The following is a 14,744-nucleotide window of genomic DNA, read 5'->3' on the forward strand; positions in this document are numbered from 1 at the left end:
AATAAGATTAATCCACCTGGAAAATGATGGCATGTCTTGATTAAATTGAATGAAGGTAATGGAAGTGACATTTAAAATACATTGATTGTTATTACATTTTGATCATCTGTTTCAAAGCGTCTGAAAGGAAATAGTAGAAACCAAAAGATTCACGTTGTTTACATTATTAATGAGGTATGAGGGTTTCATCTTTTTATCTTTTGCAACATGACAAAGACATCCCTCCAGTTGTTCCAGAGTCCTTACACTGCCTGATGAGTAGGAGCAGGTTTCAGCAGGAACACAGTTGTGGGTAGCAACAGTGTCTCAGGCAGTCAAGTCAGGGCCTATTCGATTGGCACCTGAAGGCCAGCTCATCAATATGTAAAGGTGGCGAGTCTTCCCATTTAATAATTCTGTTATTCCTTTAACGTTTCCTGTCTGCTGCATTGCTAATAAAATATCTAACTATTAGAAAGTAGTAATTCCTCTCTGCAAACCAAAATGTGACTCGGAGCTGTGGCATCTGGTAGAGGTCTCAACATCACATGGAGAGAGCTGAAGACAGTCTATACAGCTTTGCAATGACCACTGAGTTTAGCTTTCCATATCTATTCAAGGCAAATTTCTACTAGATTAGTAAAAATATGTTTTTCCCCTCTCTCATCTCAAGCAAGATGGTGTCAAATTTACCAGCAAATTTAACTTTCTTCACTTCCTTATTGCCATTATATTTAAAATGCTTAGCTTGACAACTGGAAACAAGTGTTTTTCATTACACTTCAATACTTTACCATTTAATTAAATGTAATTGTCTTTTCAAAATCCACACACTATAGTAGACTTAGTGAAATATCTCATAAACTGAGCATGAAGCTGGATCAAGCTGGTTGGTCCAAAGAGACATAAACCCTGGATTATGTGAGTATCAGAACACACATTCAAATCTACCTTTTCCAATTAGTCAGTATATTTATGGTAACTGAGGTGATCTTTCAGGTCCACAATCCTTGCCCATAATTAACTTTGGTGTCTTTTAAAATGTGGGTTTCTAGGACCAGAGGTCACCATCTCTTACTGTGTTTTTCAGCTTGATAGGCCCTTACTATAGCAAATAATCAAGATAAAAAATACTAAGTAAATTCTGAATTAGTAGAAAATCTGCTAACTTTGTGAGCACACCAAAGACAATGTGTCATAAACAAAAACGCCTACACTGAAGCATTCTTTACATGGATTTGCAGCTGGAGTTACTTTGGATATTTCCACATAAATGGTACTTTATCTTAGATGTCCTCTGAAATGATTAAAGTTGACTTTTATAGTATATTCTGTCAATTAGAAAGGAAACAGCACACAGATAGTCACATATTTTATGGAAATGTGTGTCTAGCTTACTACATAATTTTAAATGTAGAATATATTTTTGGCACAGATTAATGGAATCTAGGCACAGAAAAATCCCATAAGGTCATCTAATACACTTCTTTGTGAAGAAGCAATTATTCCCAAACATGCATTTTCCCCCCCGCACTTTTCCTCCTAATTTAGATTTATTACACCAAAATTCTAACATTACCCATACGCAACTGTAACAGACAAATGGGCTGCACTCTCAGAAAATTTTTTCCAATGCCACTATTATCTATCTCATCCCTGTGGCAATTCCACAATTCCACAGTGGTGCCAACTTTCTGGTTTTTATGTACTGTGAAGGGATACTACCTTATAATTTGCATTAGGAAAGGAATTGTTCTTTACTTTTGTCTCTTAATCTAAACTCCTAGTTCAGCACAACTTCCAGATCCTAAAAAAAAAAATTAAAAAAAAAAAAAAAAAACAGAAAAAAACCCAAAAACCCAAACCAGCTATCTCGTGCTTTGTTTACAGTCAGAACACGGTGGACTTCACTTCCAGTTTCACAGCATCACTGAGGATTTTTTCTACCCATTGCACTTACCTACTCCTTTCAGCCATCCCCGGTATTAGTGAGATGTAGGGTGTAATTACAAAAAAACCTGCAACTGAGTTATCTTAATAGTGAATTTTGTTTTCATTCAGATAGAAAATGCAGTAATAAAGTAATTTACATTCCTCTTAAATTGCAGTTTTATTATTTCATACCAGAATTTAGTCTCTTAATAAGGAACAAGTAGAGCAAATTGAAACATCTGCTTTTTTTTCTTTTTTCCTTACAAATTGCTCTACTTTAAAATGCCTTGCTTGCTGAGTAGGCACAGCTTGTGTTTAAGTGGCCGTTCTCAGTCTGGGGGTTAAAGGTTTCTTTGGGAGACCCATGTTTTGAAAAGAATGGCTTCATCCTGAGTTGTGTCAATTATAGAAAGGTCACTCTCCACAGCCAGAGCCCTGAGCCCTGAAATGGATGTTGTGTTAAAAGCTGTCAGAGGCTTTCCTAAAAACTGCTGGGATAGCAATATTAACTTGGACGTAATAAAAGGAAAGGTGAGGTTGAAAAACTTTTCACCCTTCCCTGCTATGAGGATTTGTCTTTTAGATATTCCTTGTGTTCATCCAAAGCTGTCATTCATATTATTCCACTGTGGAAGATTATTTGCCTAAATATTGTTCTTGCCCCTTCAGCCCAGATTACCAACATTTCAGAAACCTTCTACAAAATGTCAGAAGAACAAGTAAACTTTTCCAACATGCTCTGAGGAAAGCTAACTGCAGCAATCTAAGACATAACTAGCAGTTCTGTCTCCTTGTCTCCTTGCCGGCATCTCAGCCTCTTTAAGCGTGCAAAGCTAATTAGAGTGGGGCTGGGATAAACTGCCAGGATTTGCACTGAAGTGCCCCAGGCAGATGAGCACATTCTGATTCAACAATCCTGCTGCCCTATATTTCCACAGAGATGGCAACAAAAAGCTGCAGGGGAGGGAATTTGGAAATGTGTTAAACACTGCAGTTGTCTGCTAAGTGACCATAATTGCAGACTTGAGCTGTTCAGGTTCCTGCCTAAAACCATAGGGTCCCTCACCTGTGCACAATCTGGAAGAAGTTCAGCAGTAATATAAACATTCTGCCTTGTACTTAGGGATGTGCTGTTCATCCAGTTTGACCTACAGTCAGCGATGAAAGCCAAGCCAACAAACCACTGTCTGAAAATCTACAGTTTTTTGCCACCACTAGTATGTGGGATTTCATGAAAAGGAAGAAGCCAAAATTAGTCCCTCCACAGAAAATATGAAGAAGCTGAGGTGCAGGAGCATAATTTATTGAAAAAGAAGCAAATCCATGAAATGATCGGGCACACCAAAGAACAACTCGGCTTCCTTTCCCAGCTCTGTTTTCACTGGTTGGGTTTTTTTTTTTCATTTTTTTTCTTTCCCCAATACATCCAATGCAAGTATCCTAGCATTTGGTTCTAACGCTTGCTTCAGCAATTGGCAAGTTTAACACAAGCCATATTTCTTGAGAGCAAGGCGATGCTCAGCTCCGAAAAAACCTCTTGTGTTGACCAACAGCAGAAGCTCTTCCTTCATTCCCATCTCAGTCACCCCATCCCACCTTCACAGCACACTAAGGCCTGTGAGGTGCTTTGACTAATTGAAATGCTCTGTTCTGCCTTCTTATTGTAATTTTTCTAATAATCAGGGAAAACATTATTGCATTGTAGCAAAGAATAGACCTGAACCTCACCAGTAAAAAGCATTCAATTTAAATGATTAAAATCCATTCCATGACATGTAATTTCCCTGTAACTTTCTTAGTTTAAGAAAGTGTTTCATTTTCCAGATTTTTCCTTATTCTCCTCATTGCTCTGTCTGTCATCCTCCACTGCCACACGGTTTTTCATTAAAAGAATCCAGTTGTTGCCTACATTGATCATACTAATATCCCAGGTCAGATTATTTACTGTGAGTCAAATTCTGCTGTCCTTCATGTTTTCTGTTAGAATTATATCTGAGAAAGAAGAAAAAACAGGGATTTGGTCCCGGCTGCAGGCCAAATTTCTTGACTTCTCCCAGGCATTACAACGTACTTCTGCTAAGTCAAGCTTTTTCTCTTTCTCTGAGATCTCCAAGCCATCCCTGAGACAGGACACAGAGCCAGCAAAACGTACGGTTTTTGACTGAGCACTTCTCCGTTAGCGTCTGAGGGAACACCTCTTCATTAGTCGGTGAGGTTCTAGGAGTTACATGACTTTGCGCACTAACAAGTAGAGGGGCAAAGCAGAGCCGAACCCGGGCGGCGACCAGCAACCGCGCGCGGCAGAACGCGGGAAAACCAGCAACGCTGAAACCCAGCCGCCGGAGACGCTGCACGCACGCGCGCGCGCGCGCGCCGGCACGGCAAGGCGGGGCGCGCGGAGGGGCGCGCGCGCAGGCTCACCTCTGCCGCCAGGTGGCAGCGTCGCGCCGTCCTCGGCGCCCGGCAGGCCCGGCCGCAGCCCGTTGGCGAAGGCGTGTCCGTCCGCCGGCTGCAGCTGCCAGTTCAGCCCCAGGAGGTGCATCGCTGCCGAGACACAAGCCGCACAGGTGAGAATGGTGGGGGAGAGAACACAGCTAATGTCAGTTAAGCGTCTCGTGGAAAACACGGGAAAGCGACTTGCTTAGAGGAATGTTAACGTGCTGAGGAAAAAAAGCAACAACAATGACAGCAACAAAAAACAGAAGAAAGCCCCGATGACTCACATAAATCTGTCTTATTTTCAGTTATCAGATCTTCTAAACTACTGAAACACAAAAGGAAAACCGCTGACAATCCAGGGTATCGAAGCAGAGGGGCGAGCGCTCTGTTCGGGCTCTGGCATCGCGTACTGCCTTGCCGATTCACGCATTACAAGGGGATACGTTTGCGGAAACAAAGCGCCGCCGCCACTGCTAGCTCCGGCTTCGAATAATACGTGATAATTTATACGTTGATTATAAAATTAGCTTAGGCCTATGTATACTAATCACATTGTAATGCAATTATTTTGTGTTATTACAACTTATTTAAATCGACAGATTTATCAGCCTCTGTCTTCATTTTGTAGATTAAACTTTCCCGACAAATCCAGGCCTTTGCCAATCCCTTGACCCCACAGGTTTTTCTAATCCAGTGCACGGAACTCGGCCGCCTGGGCCACACACACAGCGAAGAGCCACGTGCAGTCCCGGCCAGGGAGGGTCGGTTTGCCTGCCAGCAGAGCTTTCTGGCAGCAGCACAGCGTCGTGGCCTCTCTGGCCATCCCTAAGCCCGCAGGTACGGCCGAGGCCATGCAGCTGCGCCTGACACGTAAGATATGGAGCTGGAGAAAGGCTGTGGCACCACCTTCGCAAGTGCATGAGTTATAGGCACTGTGGTAGGGGTTAATTGAGTAAGTCCTGTGCATAATGCATGAGACTTGACAGGTCTGAATCATTCAGCTGGTGGATTTATGTGCATCTTCACCTTGTATAAACAGAAGATACCTGAATACATCTCCATACTTTCATCATATTAGCCCTATGGCATCCTCCCAATACAGAGGAATGGTGAGGGACAAAAAAAGCCCTCAAAGCTGTTTTTATTCACCTTCTCTGTGTCCACTAGCAGCACTCTTCCTGTTTATGCAGGATGTATATAAACCTACACACCACAGAGAACAGCATTTTCAGTTATATACTAAAATGGCATTTGAGGCGATCCACTGTTGGTTTAGGGACAGAAAATTTGTAAGATTGTGAGCACCCTTATAATTGTTTGTTTCTGCAGTGTCAGATCCACGTAAGATTTGCAGATATTTTGTATTAAATTACAAGCAATTGTAGAAGAGCTGGTGTGGTCATAAATGGACTGTCAGCGGCCACACAGCTAAGTGTTCAGAGATTAAATATTAGGGATAGGTAAAGGCAGAAGACTTTTCACAGGAACTGCAATTTACAGTGCTTGAGACAATCACTCAGAAAACTCTGAATACAGGGAATCTGTTTAGATGTGATCGATTCATATACATATTCATAAAACCCAAGAAAACAAAACAAAGCACCTCCCACCTCAGAATCCATCTATCCCAACTCCTGGAAATCCCTCAGCACACAATCTGTGCAGAGTTTAACCTCCATATTTTTGACAAAAGCAGCTGAGAAGCAAGACAGCTTCCATAACATCACCTTCCCCTAGACATACCTACAGACCAAGCAGATGTCTAAGAATAACAACAAAAATCAGGAGGTATTTTGTGTGAAGAGAGCAGTTGCTGGATTTTGCATTCATGCTGAATTTGCGAAATTTTTTCCTATTAGGAAAAAAAGATTTGAAAATACATTAATGCATCTGGTATTTTAAAAAATACGAAGTATGAACCTGAAAAAGGATGCTTTGCCAAGAAACTACTCAAATCTATTTCTAGGGAATGTTGAAGAATTCCTGGAAAATATAAAAAAAATTTATGTAGGATCAAATGTTTTATTAAATTACAACTTTTTTTGTTTTGCCAAAACAAACATTTTAAACAGCTTTTCAGTCTAATCTTAAGTAACTAATTTTCTTTTCAGTAGTGCAATGAAACTGAAAAATTATTCATAAAGCTCAAACAACAAACAAGTCGCTAGCTCATACAGACTCTCCCCATCGAGTGAGAGACATCATCTGTGCTGTAGACATGAGAGGGCCGGGGGACGCCAGGTAGCAGAGCAGCTTGAGGCGTGTGTGTGCTGTCAGCAATTCCCACGCGATGCGCGCACACCAGGGCTCCAAAGGCAGAGTTCAGCTAGCCCACCCCCGTAAGCAAAGAGTGCATAAAGATTACGTGAATTTCAGACCCCAAAATGAAAACAAGTCATAGAGGAGAATTAGACTTTTGTGTTTTACACTCTCAGTTTGTCTATTTGAAGTTGCCATTTTTTTATTTTAAATTTTATTCCAAGTGTAACCATAAATGTAGGTCGTTTGCAGAGATGAAAGTCTGCTGCTTCAAGTGTGAACCATTCCTTACAACAAAGAGGTAAGGAAATCATAACTAATAGTCTGTCCACGAGAATTAGAGTTGCTAACTTATAATTACCAGGTAAATTCAGAGAAGGAATTAAAAAAGATCTTATTAACATGGTATTAAGAAAAACTTTGATCCATCTGCTTCCAAGTATATGGCATAATTTCATTAATAACTCCACTGCTCTGTGTTTTAATCATAGATGCACATTAGGTAGGAGCAATTAGAGCTCCTTCCTAACGGGGCAGGGATTTGTACATCTGCTATAGTCCCTTACAGAGACAGAGAAAAGATGACAATACCCTGCACAGCTCACGTATCCATTACGTGATCTACAAACTTCCACTAAGACAACTGAAACATGAGGAACGTTCACCTTTTACCAAGAATACCTCGAGAAAAGTATGTCACAGGGACCTGAGGGGAAAGCTCCGTGTTTGCATTGCATACAGCAAACCTGACTGGCAGCTGAGCAGGGAGAACAAGGAGCTACCTATTCTCTCCTGCTTCAGAACACTATGAGATGGCAAATTTGTATGATTAACCTTTTGTTCTGTTAATCAAACAAAAATGCCTCCGGCAAAGGAATAAGTAGAAGCCTGTTTAATTAGAAATATGGGGATCCACTCAGAAGTTGAGTGCATGTGTGTCAGAAGAGAAATTTGGGCTAGTGAATTTGTGCCTGTTTCCTATTTTTTCTATTGGTTTACTGTTTTTTATTATTTTTTAGATTTGAAACTACAACTAAATAATCTCTGATGCTATGGCTTTGTCTTCTTCCCCAATGACACACTTTCATCAGATAGTACAGTACTGGCCACATTTTCCCCAAAGGGTATTCACCAGCCAGCTGAGTTGGGATACTCAGTTAGATCCAAAGCTGATCGTCAAGATGAGCGCTGATTTTCCAAAACAGCCCACTTACTCAAATACATTTCCAGAGCTCCCTGTTTTTTATAGACTAACCTTCAGGGACAAACAGATTTCTGAAGATTTAAAACACAAAAAAGTGTCATTTTATCTGTTACATGTACAGTATATTAATAAATTATATTTACAAAGCAGTTACGTATGTTTTGTAGGTATTATTTGGGTTTGTTTGCTTTTTTCCCCTCAACATTTAAGCATATTTTCTCAGTTCTTGTTTCTAATACCTGAGTTTTAAACATTGAGCTTGTCAGAATTTATCTGGTTCATTCAACACTAACATCTAGGATAGTGAATTGTGTATTTATATTCTCTAAAAAATGAGAATGTAAAAACAATACATTCTGAAGTAAACCCTTCGGGGTTTATGTAAAAAGTAATAATCAGCCTTTCACTCCCAACCCAGCAACACACACATACACACAGAGTGAAGGCGCCTCATTCGGGAAGCTAAACCTGCATGCCCATCAGGAACAAAAGCAGAGAACTAGTTTGTCACTCCAGGTGGTAGAGCTGTCATGGATCAATCTAAGACTTACATAAGATAGAGGTTGCTAGAGTGAATCACACATTATTTTAAGAAATCCCAAAAGGTATACAAATCCACAGAAAAATGACAAAACTTACACACAAAATTTTCTTGAATGCTGTCTAAGACTCAGTAGTGTCCCTACATTTCTCTTTCGTTGAGTCTTCTCTCATTTGCCCATAAACCCAATGCTCACTCCATCCAGAGTTTAGTCAAATGAACAATGTTTTCCAAGCTCAAAAACCTCTCTGTCTTCCCTTTGTGCTCTCCTGTCACTCTTGACCATGTATTTTTAAAATGAGACACCTCTGATATCTTCATGTGCTAGAGATCTCCCTGTAGTACAACTCGGTGCCTGCCAGCAGGCAGGGCACAATCAGGTTTTGCACTTTTCCCTTTACACTATGGCATTCCTTCTTAGAGGGAGAAATATACAGATTAACAGTCCACCATTTTCCCCATTCCTACTGCATCTTCCCAGCTGAGGTCTGGGAGATATGCACCGCTTGCTTGTTAGAAAATTCAGTATTCCCTATTGACTCAATCGATCCAATTGACTCAAAAAGATGGGAAGATTACAAAAGTGAACAGAATTCAGAATGTTTCCACATATTCATTTTCCAACTTGTCATGCTTACTAAACCCTAAATTATTGTCATCCAAAACGAACCCATCAAACTATGATCTCACTTTGTCAGGATATATGTAGTCATATTAACGGTACCAGGCCAGCCTCTTTTCAGGTAAAAAGAAATTGGTCCATTATATCATGAACAACATTAGCAAATAAACACTAAAAGCACATTTGCTATACGTAGGCTATTGTATTATAGGGGAGTGGAAACACCTGAAGTTTCCTTTCCACCCACTCATGAGATGAACAATGATCTAACTCTTGTTATTCCAGTATACTTAGTCTTGAGCAACATCAGTGTGATTTCCAAATCAGGCCTAACGATCGCAGACATGATGAAACAAAAGGTATCTAATAAATCTTAGGAGCATGTAATTTTATAGAATATATATTCAAATAACTATCTGCATCTCTGTTTTTTATTTAATATGGTCTGTATATTGTTTTAATGCACTACCATATTTGTATGAAGCAAAAGAAGTTCAGTGTTTTACACTTCTGGGTACATATATATGGGTAACCTGGATAAATTTAATAAATGTATGCCAAAAAGTTAAAAAAATAATTAAACATTATTGCATGCTTACTTTGTATTAAATGTTATTCAGCTGAGACTCATGGTTCTTTACTAGTTACTACTTCTTGATCATCCAACAGAACCTCAGGGATATCAGAAATTGATCCTACTGATATCAATTAGTATTCATAAAATAACAGTTACTTAAAAGATGAGGAATGTAGTAGTTTAATGTTCTACTACTATTCCTCTGGAGAAACAGGTTCAGTTCAATCCAAGTCACAAGTGAAATGAGTGTGTTAGGCCTAATCCCTAGTGATTACTTGCCCCCATTACAAAATGAACACACAATTCATCACAACTGACAACCTCTCCTCAAGAGATGACCAAGACAGGAATAGCATGGATCTGAAGGTCAGAAAAGAGCAATGGAGGAGCTGCATGGATAAAACTTGCATGGCGCCTGAAAACACTACACTTGATTCTTACTAGTGCTTTCATGACTCTATCTGAGGAGCACGGATTATTGGGTAGCTGTAACAAGAACAGTAAGAAGCCTTCCCAAGCTCCTCTCAGTCTGAAGAGGTTACAAGGCAGTTCACAAATACACACACAATCAGAATTTGCTGAACTAAATCTCCATTGAGATCAGTATTTTGTGAACATGTTTTAGGATTAAAGCAAACTGAACAGAGAGGACAGATAGGCTTTGTCAGACGGGCAATTCTGCAAGCATTATTTATGTACAAGGTATCTCATCATTGTGGACATCAGTAAAAGTCCTCTTCCACAAAATTTGGACTTGGCAACAAATATGCCTGGCAAAGTCAGATTTCACTAAGTGGTATATGTTTTACAGAGGCTGACACCGTCCGCTGCTCGGTAATATTGTTGGCCAGCCTTCAGCTGCATTTGCAGCAGGAGGAATACAAGCGCTGTAAGTATGCAGCTAGAATGGAATATATGACTCCTTGTATTAAATGATGGCTGAGGCAGTTGTCTCAAAGAAAACTGCTGAATCCCAGGACCTGGACTCACAGTTATACTAATGCCCTTTCATATTCTGTTACCAGCAGAAAGGGACAGTTTCTCCGGGAAGCTCTAATCTGTGATTCCTCCATTTTAACATATATTAAAGTGTTTGGAAAATCATTACCAAAGAATACGAGTCTTTGTTACTTAAAAGAAGCAGTCTTAAAACAAACAATGTGAACAAGTATCACCTTTCCTTGCTAGAGAAACAATGATATTTCTCCTAAAATTCATGACTAACTGCCAGAACTTTCTGTTCTTCCTTGAATATCTAGCGTCACTGTGGCAAGGATGCCAGAGTCCTCCTGAGGGTATCCAAGAGAACTCAGAAAAATTCATCAAATTCCCAGGCCTTTTTCTAAAAGCAAAACAAAAGCCGTATGGCTTGCTGTGTGGGCATCTGCCATTTTTGATATATTATCTACAGGAAAGTTTAAAATAGGATTTAAAAAAACCCCAAGCCCATCATATATGATGTAATAGAATTTCATAAGGAAAACAGACCATGAAGGATGGTGACAGAGTCTGCTGCTGATACTGCATGATTCAAGAAGAGGGCTGACTGAGAACTGCATAAGGACAAAGCACAACTGAGTGGATGGGGCCAGAAAATGGCAGATGAAATAAACCTGGTTAAGATAAAATAACATATGCTGGAGAGGAGTAATCTTAACTCCACATATCAGATAATGAGCTCTGAGCTGAGTATTATCAAACTGAAGGGAAATTTTGGGCTAGATGATAATGTTCCCTGAAAATTTCAAGTAAAGCCAATATTGAATCATTATGAGAAGAGTGAACAAAGCAAGGAACATTGTTATGCCACCTCCCCTCATCTCAGAAAGGAACTAGAAGAACCAGAGGCTGGAAGACCAGTAGAGAAAAGTACATATATGATTCATCCTTTTGTACAAGACAACCACTTTTGGATGCTGGAAATAAGTTAATGAATTATTTGACTTTTATTCGACCCAACACAGCTGCTGCTACACATATACAAGACTCCTTGGTGTAGTCCCAACGTTTCTCGAAGCATTTGATGCATTTTTATGTTCTACACTGTGCCATAGCATGTCCCTACCTATCCACCAGCCCAGACAATTTAAGGAATGTTTAGATCAATGCATCACAGGCAAACCCTTGAATTTTTATGTCACAAAGCAATTCCTAGAAGCAGTATGATTTTTAGGTACCCTAGGGCATACGCTTCAGTACATCTAAATAGGCTGAGGATGTAGTATATAAAATGGCAGCTGCTGACAAGCCACAAAGTTTGTGCAGGTTTCTCAACCTAGTGTAGTTATTCACCAGCACACCAGTAAATACTCTAATAGCAAAGCTGAGTCCCTTATGATTATGAGAGATGAATCTTCAAAATATCTTGTTGGAGGTCTCAGGGACACAGGAGATAAGAATGTAACTTTTACATTTGATACCAGATGTTAAAGGTCAGGTTAAAAAAAAATTATTTGGACTACCAGTACTTAGGGAATTTATGAACTCTTGTTGTAATATTAACGACTAAGATTCAATTGTTTGCAGAAAAAGTAGTGCTTCAAAAATAGCTCGCTTGATCTAAATTTAATATTACTGTTGTAGAATGTATGCAAAAAGTACAGCTTATTGACTGTGACCACTGAAGCTCAACAACAAATAGATGGCTTACTATCAAGGTCATTCATTCTCAGTAAATCATCTTAATCATCCGTGTTCTATCTGGTATGCACTACTTTCTCCTAATAAATTTAAATTAAAAGTACATTTGGGAACTCCGTTTAAAGCATTACCAAAATACACAACTTTAAGAATTAACAGAACTTTCTTCATTAAGACAATATGTTTGCCTGTATTATGGCTGGAGAGCACAATAAAGAACCATTTTTCTGTCTTATTTATCCTACACATAACATTGAGCAAGGCCTGTCACTTCTCAGAGTCACTTTTTTTGTTTACAATGTTAAAAATGGAGAATTCCATTAACTACAATGGCACTGATGCATGGTTTTATATGCTGTAATGTGTTTTTTCCACTTCTCCATCAACCGAATTAAGCTGATACTGTTATCCACATACAAACTTCTATACATTACCCATCGACAAGTTTCTACTCTTGTTAACTGTGCCTGAGCTCTTCAATAGCTTTACTTAAAATAATGACAAAAACAACTTCTTGTAACTTTCCAAAGAGAAAGGCAGAGTGTATTTTCTGACTACATGAGGAAAGCCACGAGGACTGATTACCCTGTAAGTTTATGAAACAATGAATGTAATAGATACTAGGCTACCCGTTCTGCTAGTCCTCTCAGCTGCGGACAGCATACAGCTCTGTGCTTCACTAATCCAAGAGTGATCCTATAAACGCAGTCACAGTAAAACTTGAACTTCAGCACCTCACTTTCTGGGACATTAGGAGAGGGAAACAGAGGCAGACCCCTTTCTTGCTGCGTTGTTTGAAAGGCTAGTGCTTGCTGTGCAAGAGTGGAACACACGGTGCCTCCCTGCTATGGCAGAGACGTCAGGCATGCTCTTTCTGCTCACCAGGGAGACACAGGAGATATTGTGCCTTTTTGAAAACACAGTGGAAAGGAAAGCTGACTTCACACAATCTTAAACATAAGCTATCCTTAGGCATAATTTCACCCTCAGCATGTAAACTCCTTTAGACAATAAACTGTTTAGAACAGGGCTTTTGCTTTATGAAGCATCCAGCCCAAGCAGCATTTTATAGAAATACCATAAAGGATCTATGAATTAGTGTATTGTTATAATCAGCAGCAAAACTTCTGCTGATATTTATTAATTGCTTTCTTTTGACTAAATGTCATTAAAGATGAAAAAGGAGACGGAAGGAGAGCTAAAAAATAGTTCATTGTCACTGTGCTCATATGGAAGAATTCAGGGGACCCCAAAAAAGCTATTTTTTGTTTTTTAAATTGGTCACACACCCCCTCCAAGCTGACCGATTTCCTTCCCCATGCACATCAGTAAACTGAATGGAATGAATTTTCCAAGCACAGCGTGAAAGATACACCCACAAATCCCAGTAGTAGTGTGATTTTTGTGCTTATCTGTAATGTGGTGCTTTCAAAGTTCATTCCTCTATGTCCAGCTTCAGTCTTTCTGCTTCCAAAAATACTTGAAAAGCTTACACAAACTTTCAGTTACTTTTGGGGTGGGAAAACTGGAGGATGCGAAGACCTGGCTCCTAATTACAGGGATAACAACAGGCAAGCAGAGCTTCGGACTGCAGGAACAAGAATTGTACCTTGAGTGGTTGTTAGTTCCCCCGTCACCATTCAGACTGGGACTGAGAAAGAATCCTTGGTTTAGACTTTTCGACTTTTCTTGTTTCAGTCCTCTTTACTGAAATGTTTTGATTTTGTGCCACTTTGAGCAATCTTTTTGTCATAGGAAGGGTAACAGCACTGCATGTTACCTTCAAAATCTGGAATCTCACGACAAAGACCTTAAAAGAGAAGCGAATACAGTGCACTATTCATTTATTCTCGTGACAGGCCTTAGATTGTACAGAGCGTAGAAAACTGGCACAAGATTAATCAGTTCCTGAGACTGTATGAAATGAAATAACTTCTTCTGGCAATTTTAAGAGTCATGTCTGCAATCTTTTTGGTCTTGCATCTGAACTAGATGGACGTCACTAACAAGAAAAGTGTTTATGTTTTTATTTACCTAACACAGCATCTTTCAGCCTGTAAGGTCCCAAATCACATTATACAATATCCACTCTGCCAGCCTTGCCAAAACACGGTCACATTTAAAATACACTTAGAATAGCAGAAAGGGATGCTCTTGACTAAAGCACAACAGAAATCCTCTTTTTTTCTGTAGCAATTGTGAGCATTTAATGTTAATACAGAGCAAATTGAATCCAATTTTAATTTCACACCTAAAAGACACCATTATCATGAACATAGTACCCAGCTCGTCTTTATTCTGTTTCCAAGAGGAGGAATAACCTAGCTGAGACTTGAAACTGGTGTTTCAAGGAATATAGACATAAATATACTCTCTTAAATTACTGATGCCTGAACTTACAAGAATTAGAATAACTGCTTTACTTTTAATACTGATTGTAACCCTAAGGGATACCATGTCAAACATTTATTCAACTACATTCATCTTCCAAAACTGCAACTTCCCTAATCTCTACAAACATGTTGAACAAGATTTTCATAATCTAACTGTT

At 39.4% G+C, this 14,744-nt stretch overlaps 1 protein-coding gene across 2 annotated transcripts in view; it reads right to left on the reverse strand.

Annotated features, from left to right (window-relative positions):
- The window catches only part of TENM2 (teneurin transmembrane protein 2), a 699,068-nt gene that overhangs the window by 126,722 nt on the left and 557,602 nt on the right, over positions 1 to 14,744 (reverse strand). For both annotated transcript variants that reach the window (XM_064458951.1, XM_064458950.1), the window contains one exon: positions 4,333 to 4,455. In XM_064458951.1, the coding sequence (XP_064315021.1) occupies positions 4,333 to 4,455 (123 nt within the window). The remainder of the gene's footprint in view (positions 1 to 4,332; positions 4,456 to 14,744) is intronic.

The sequence above is a fragment of the Phalacrocorax carbo genome, chromosome 8 (assembly GCF_963921805.1).
Source record: "Phalacrocorax carbo chromosome 8, bPhaCar2.1, whole genome shotgun sequence".
Classification (NCBI taxonomy): domain Eukaryota; kingdom Metazoa; phylum Chordata; class Aves; order Suliformes; family Phalacrocoracidae; genus Phalacrocorax; species Phalacrocorax carbo.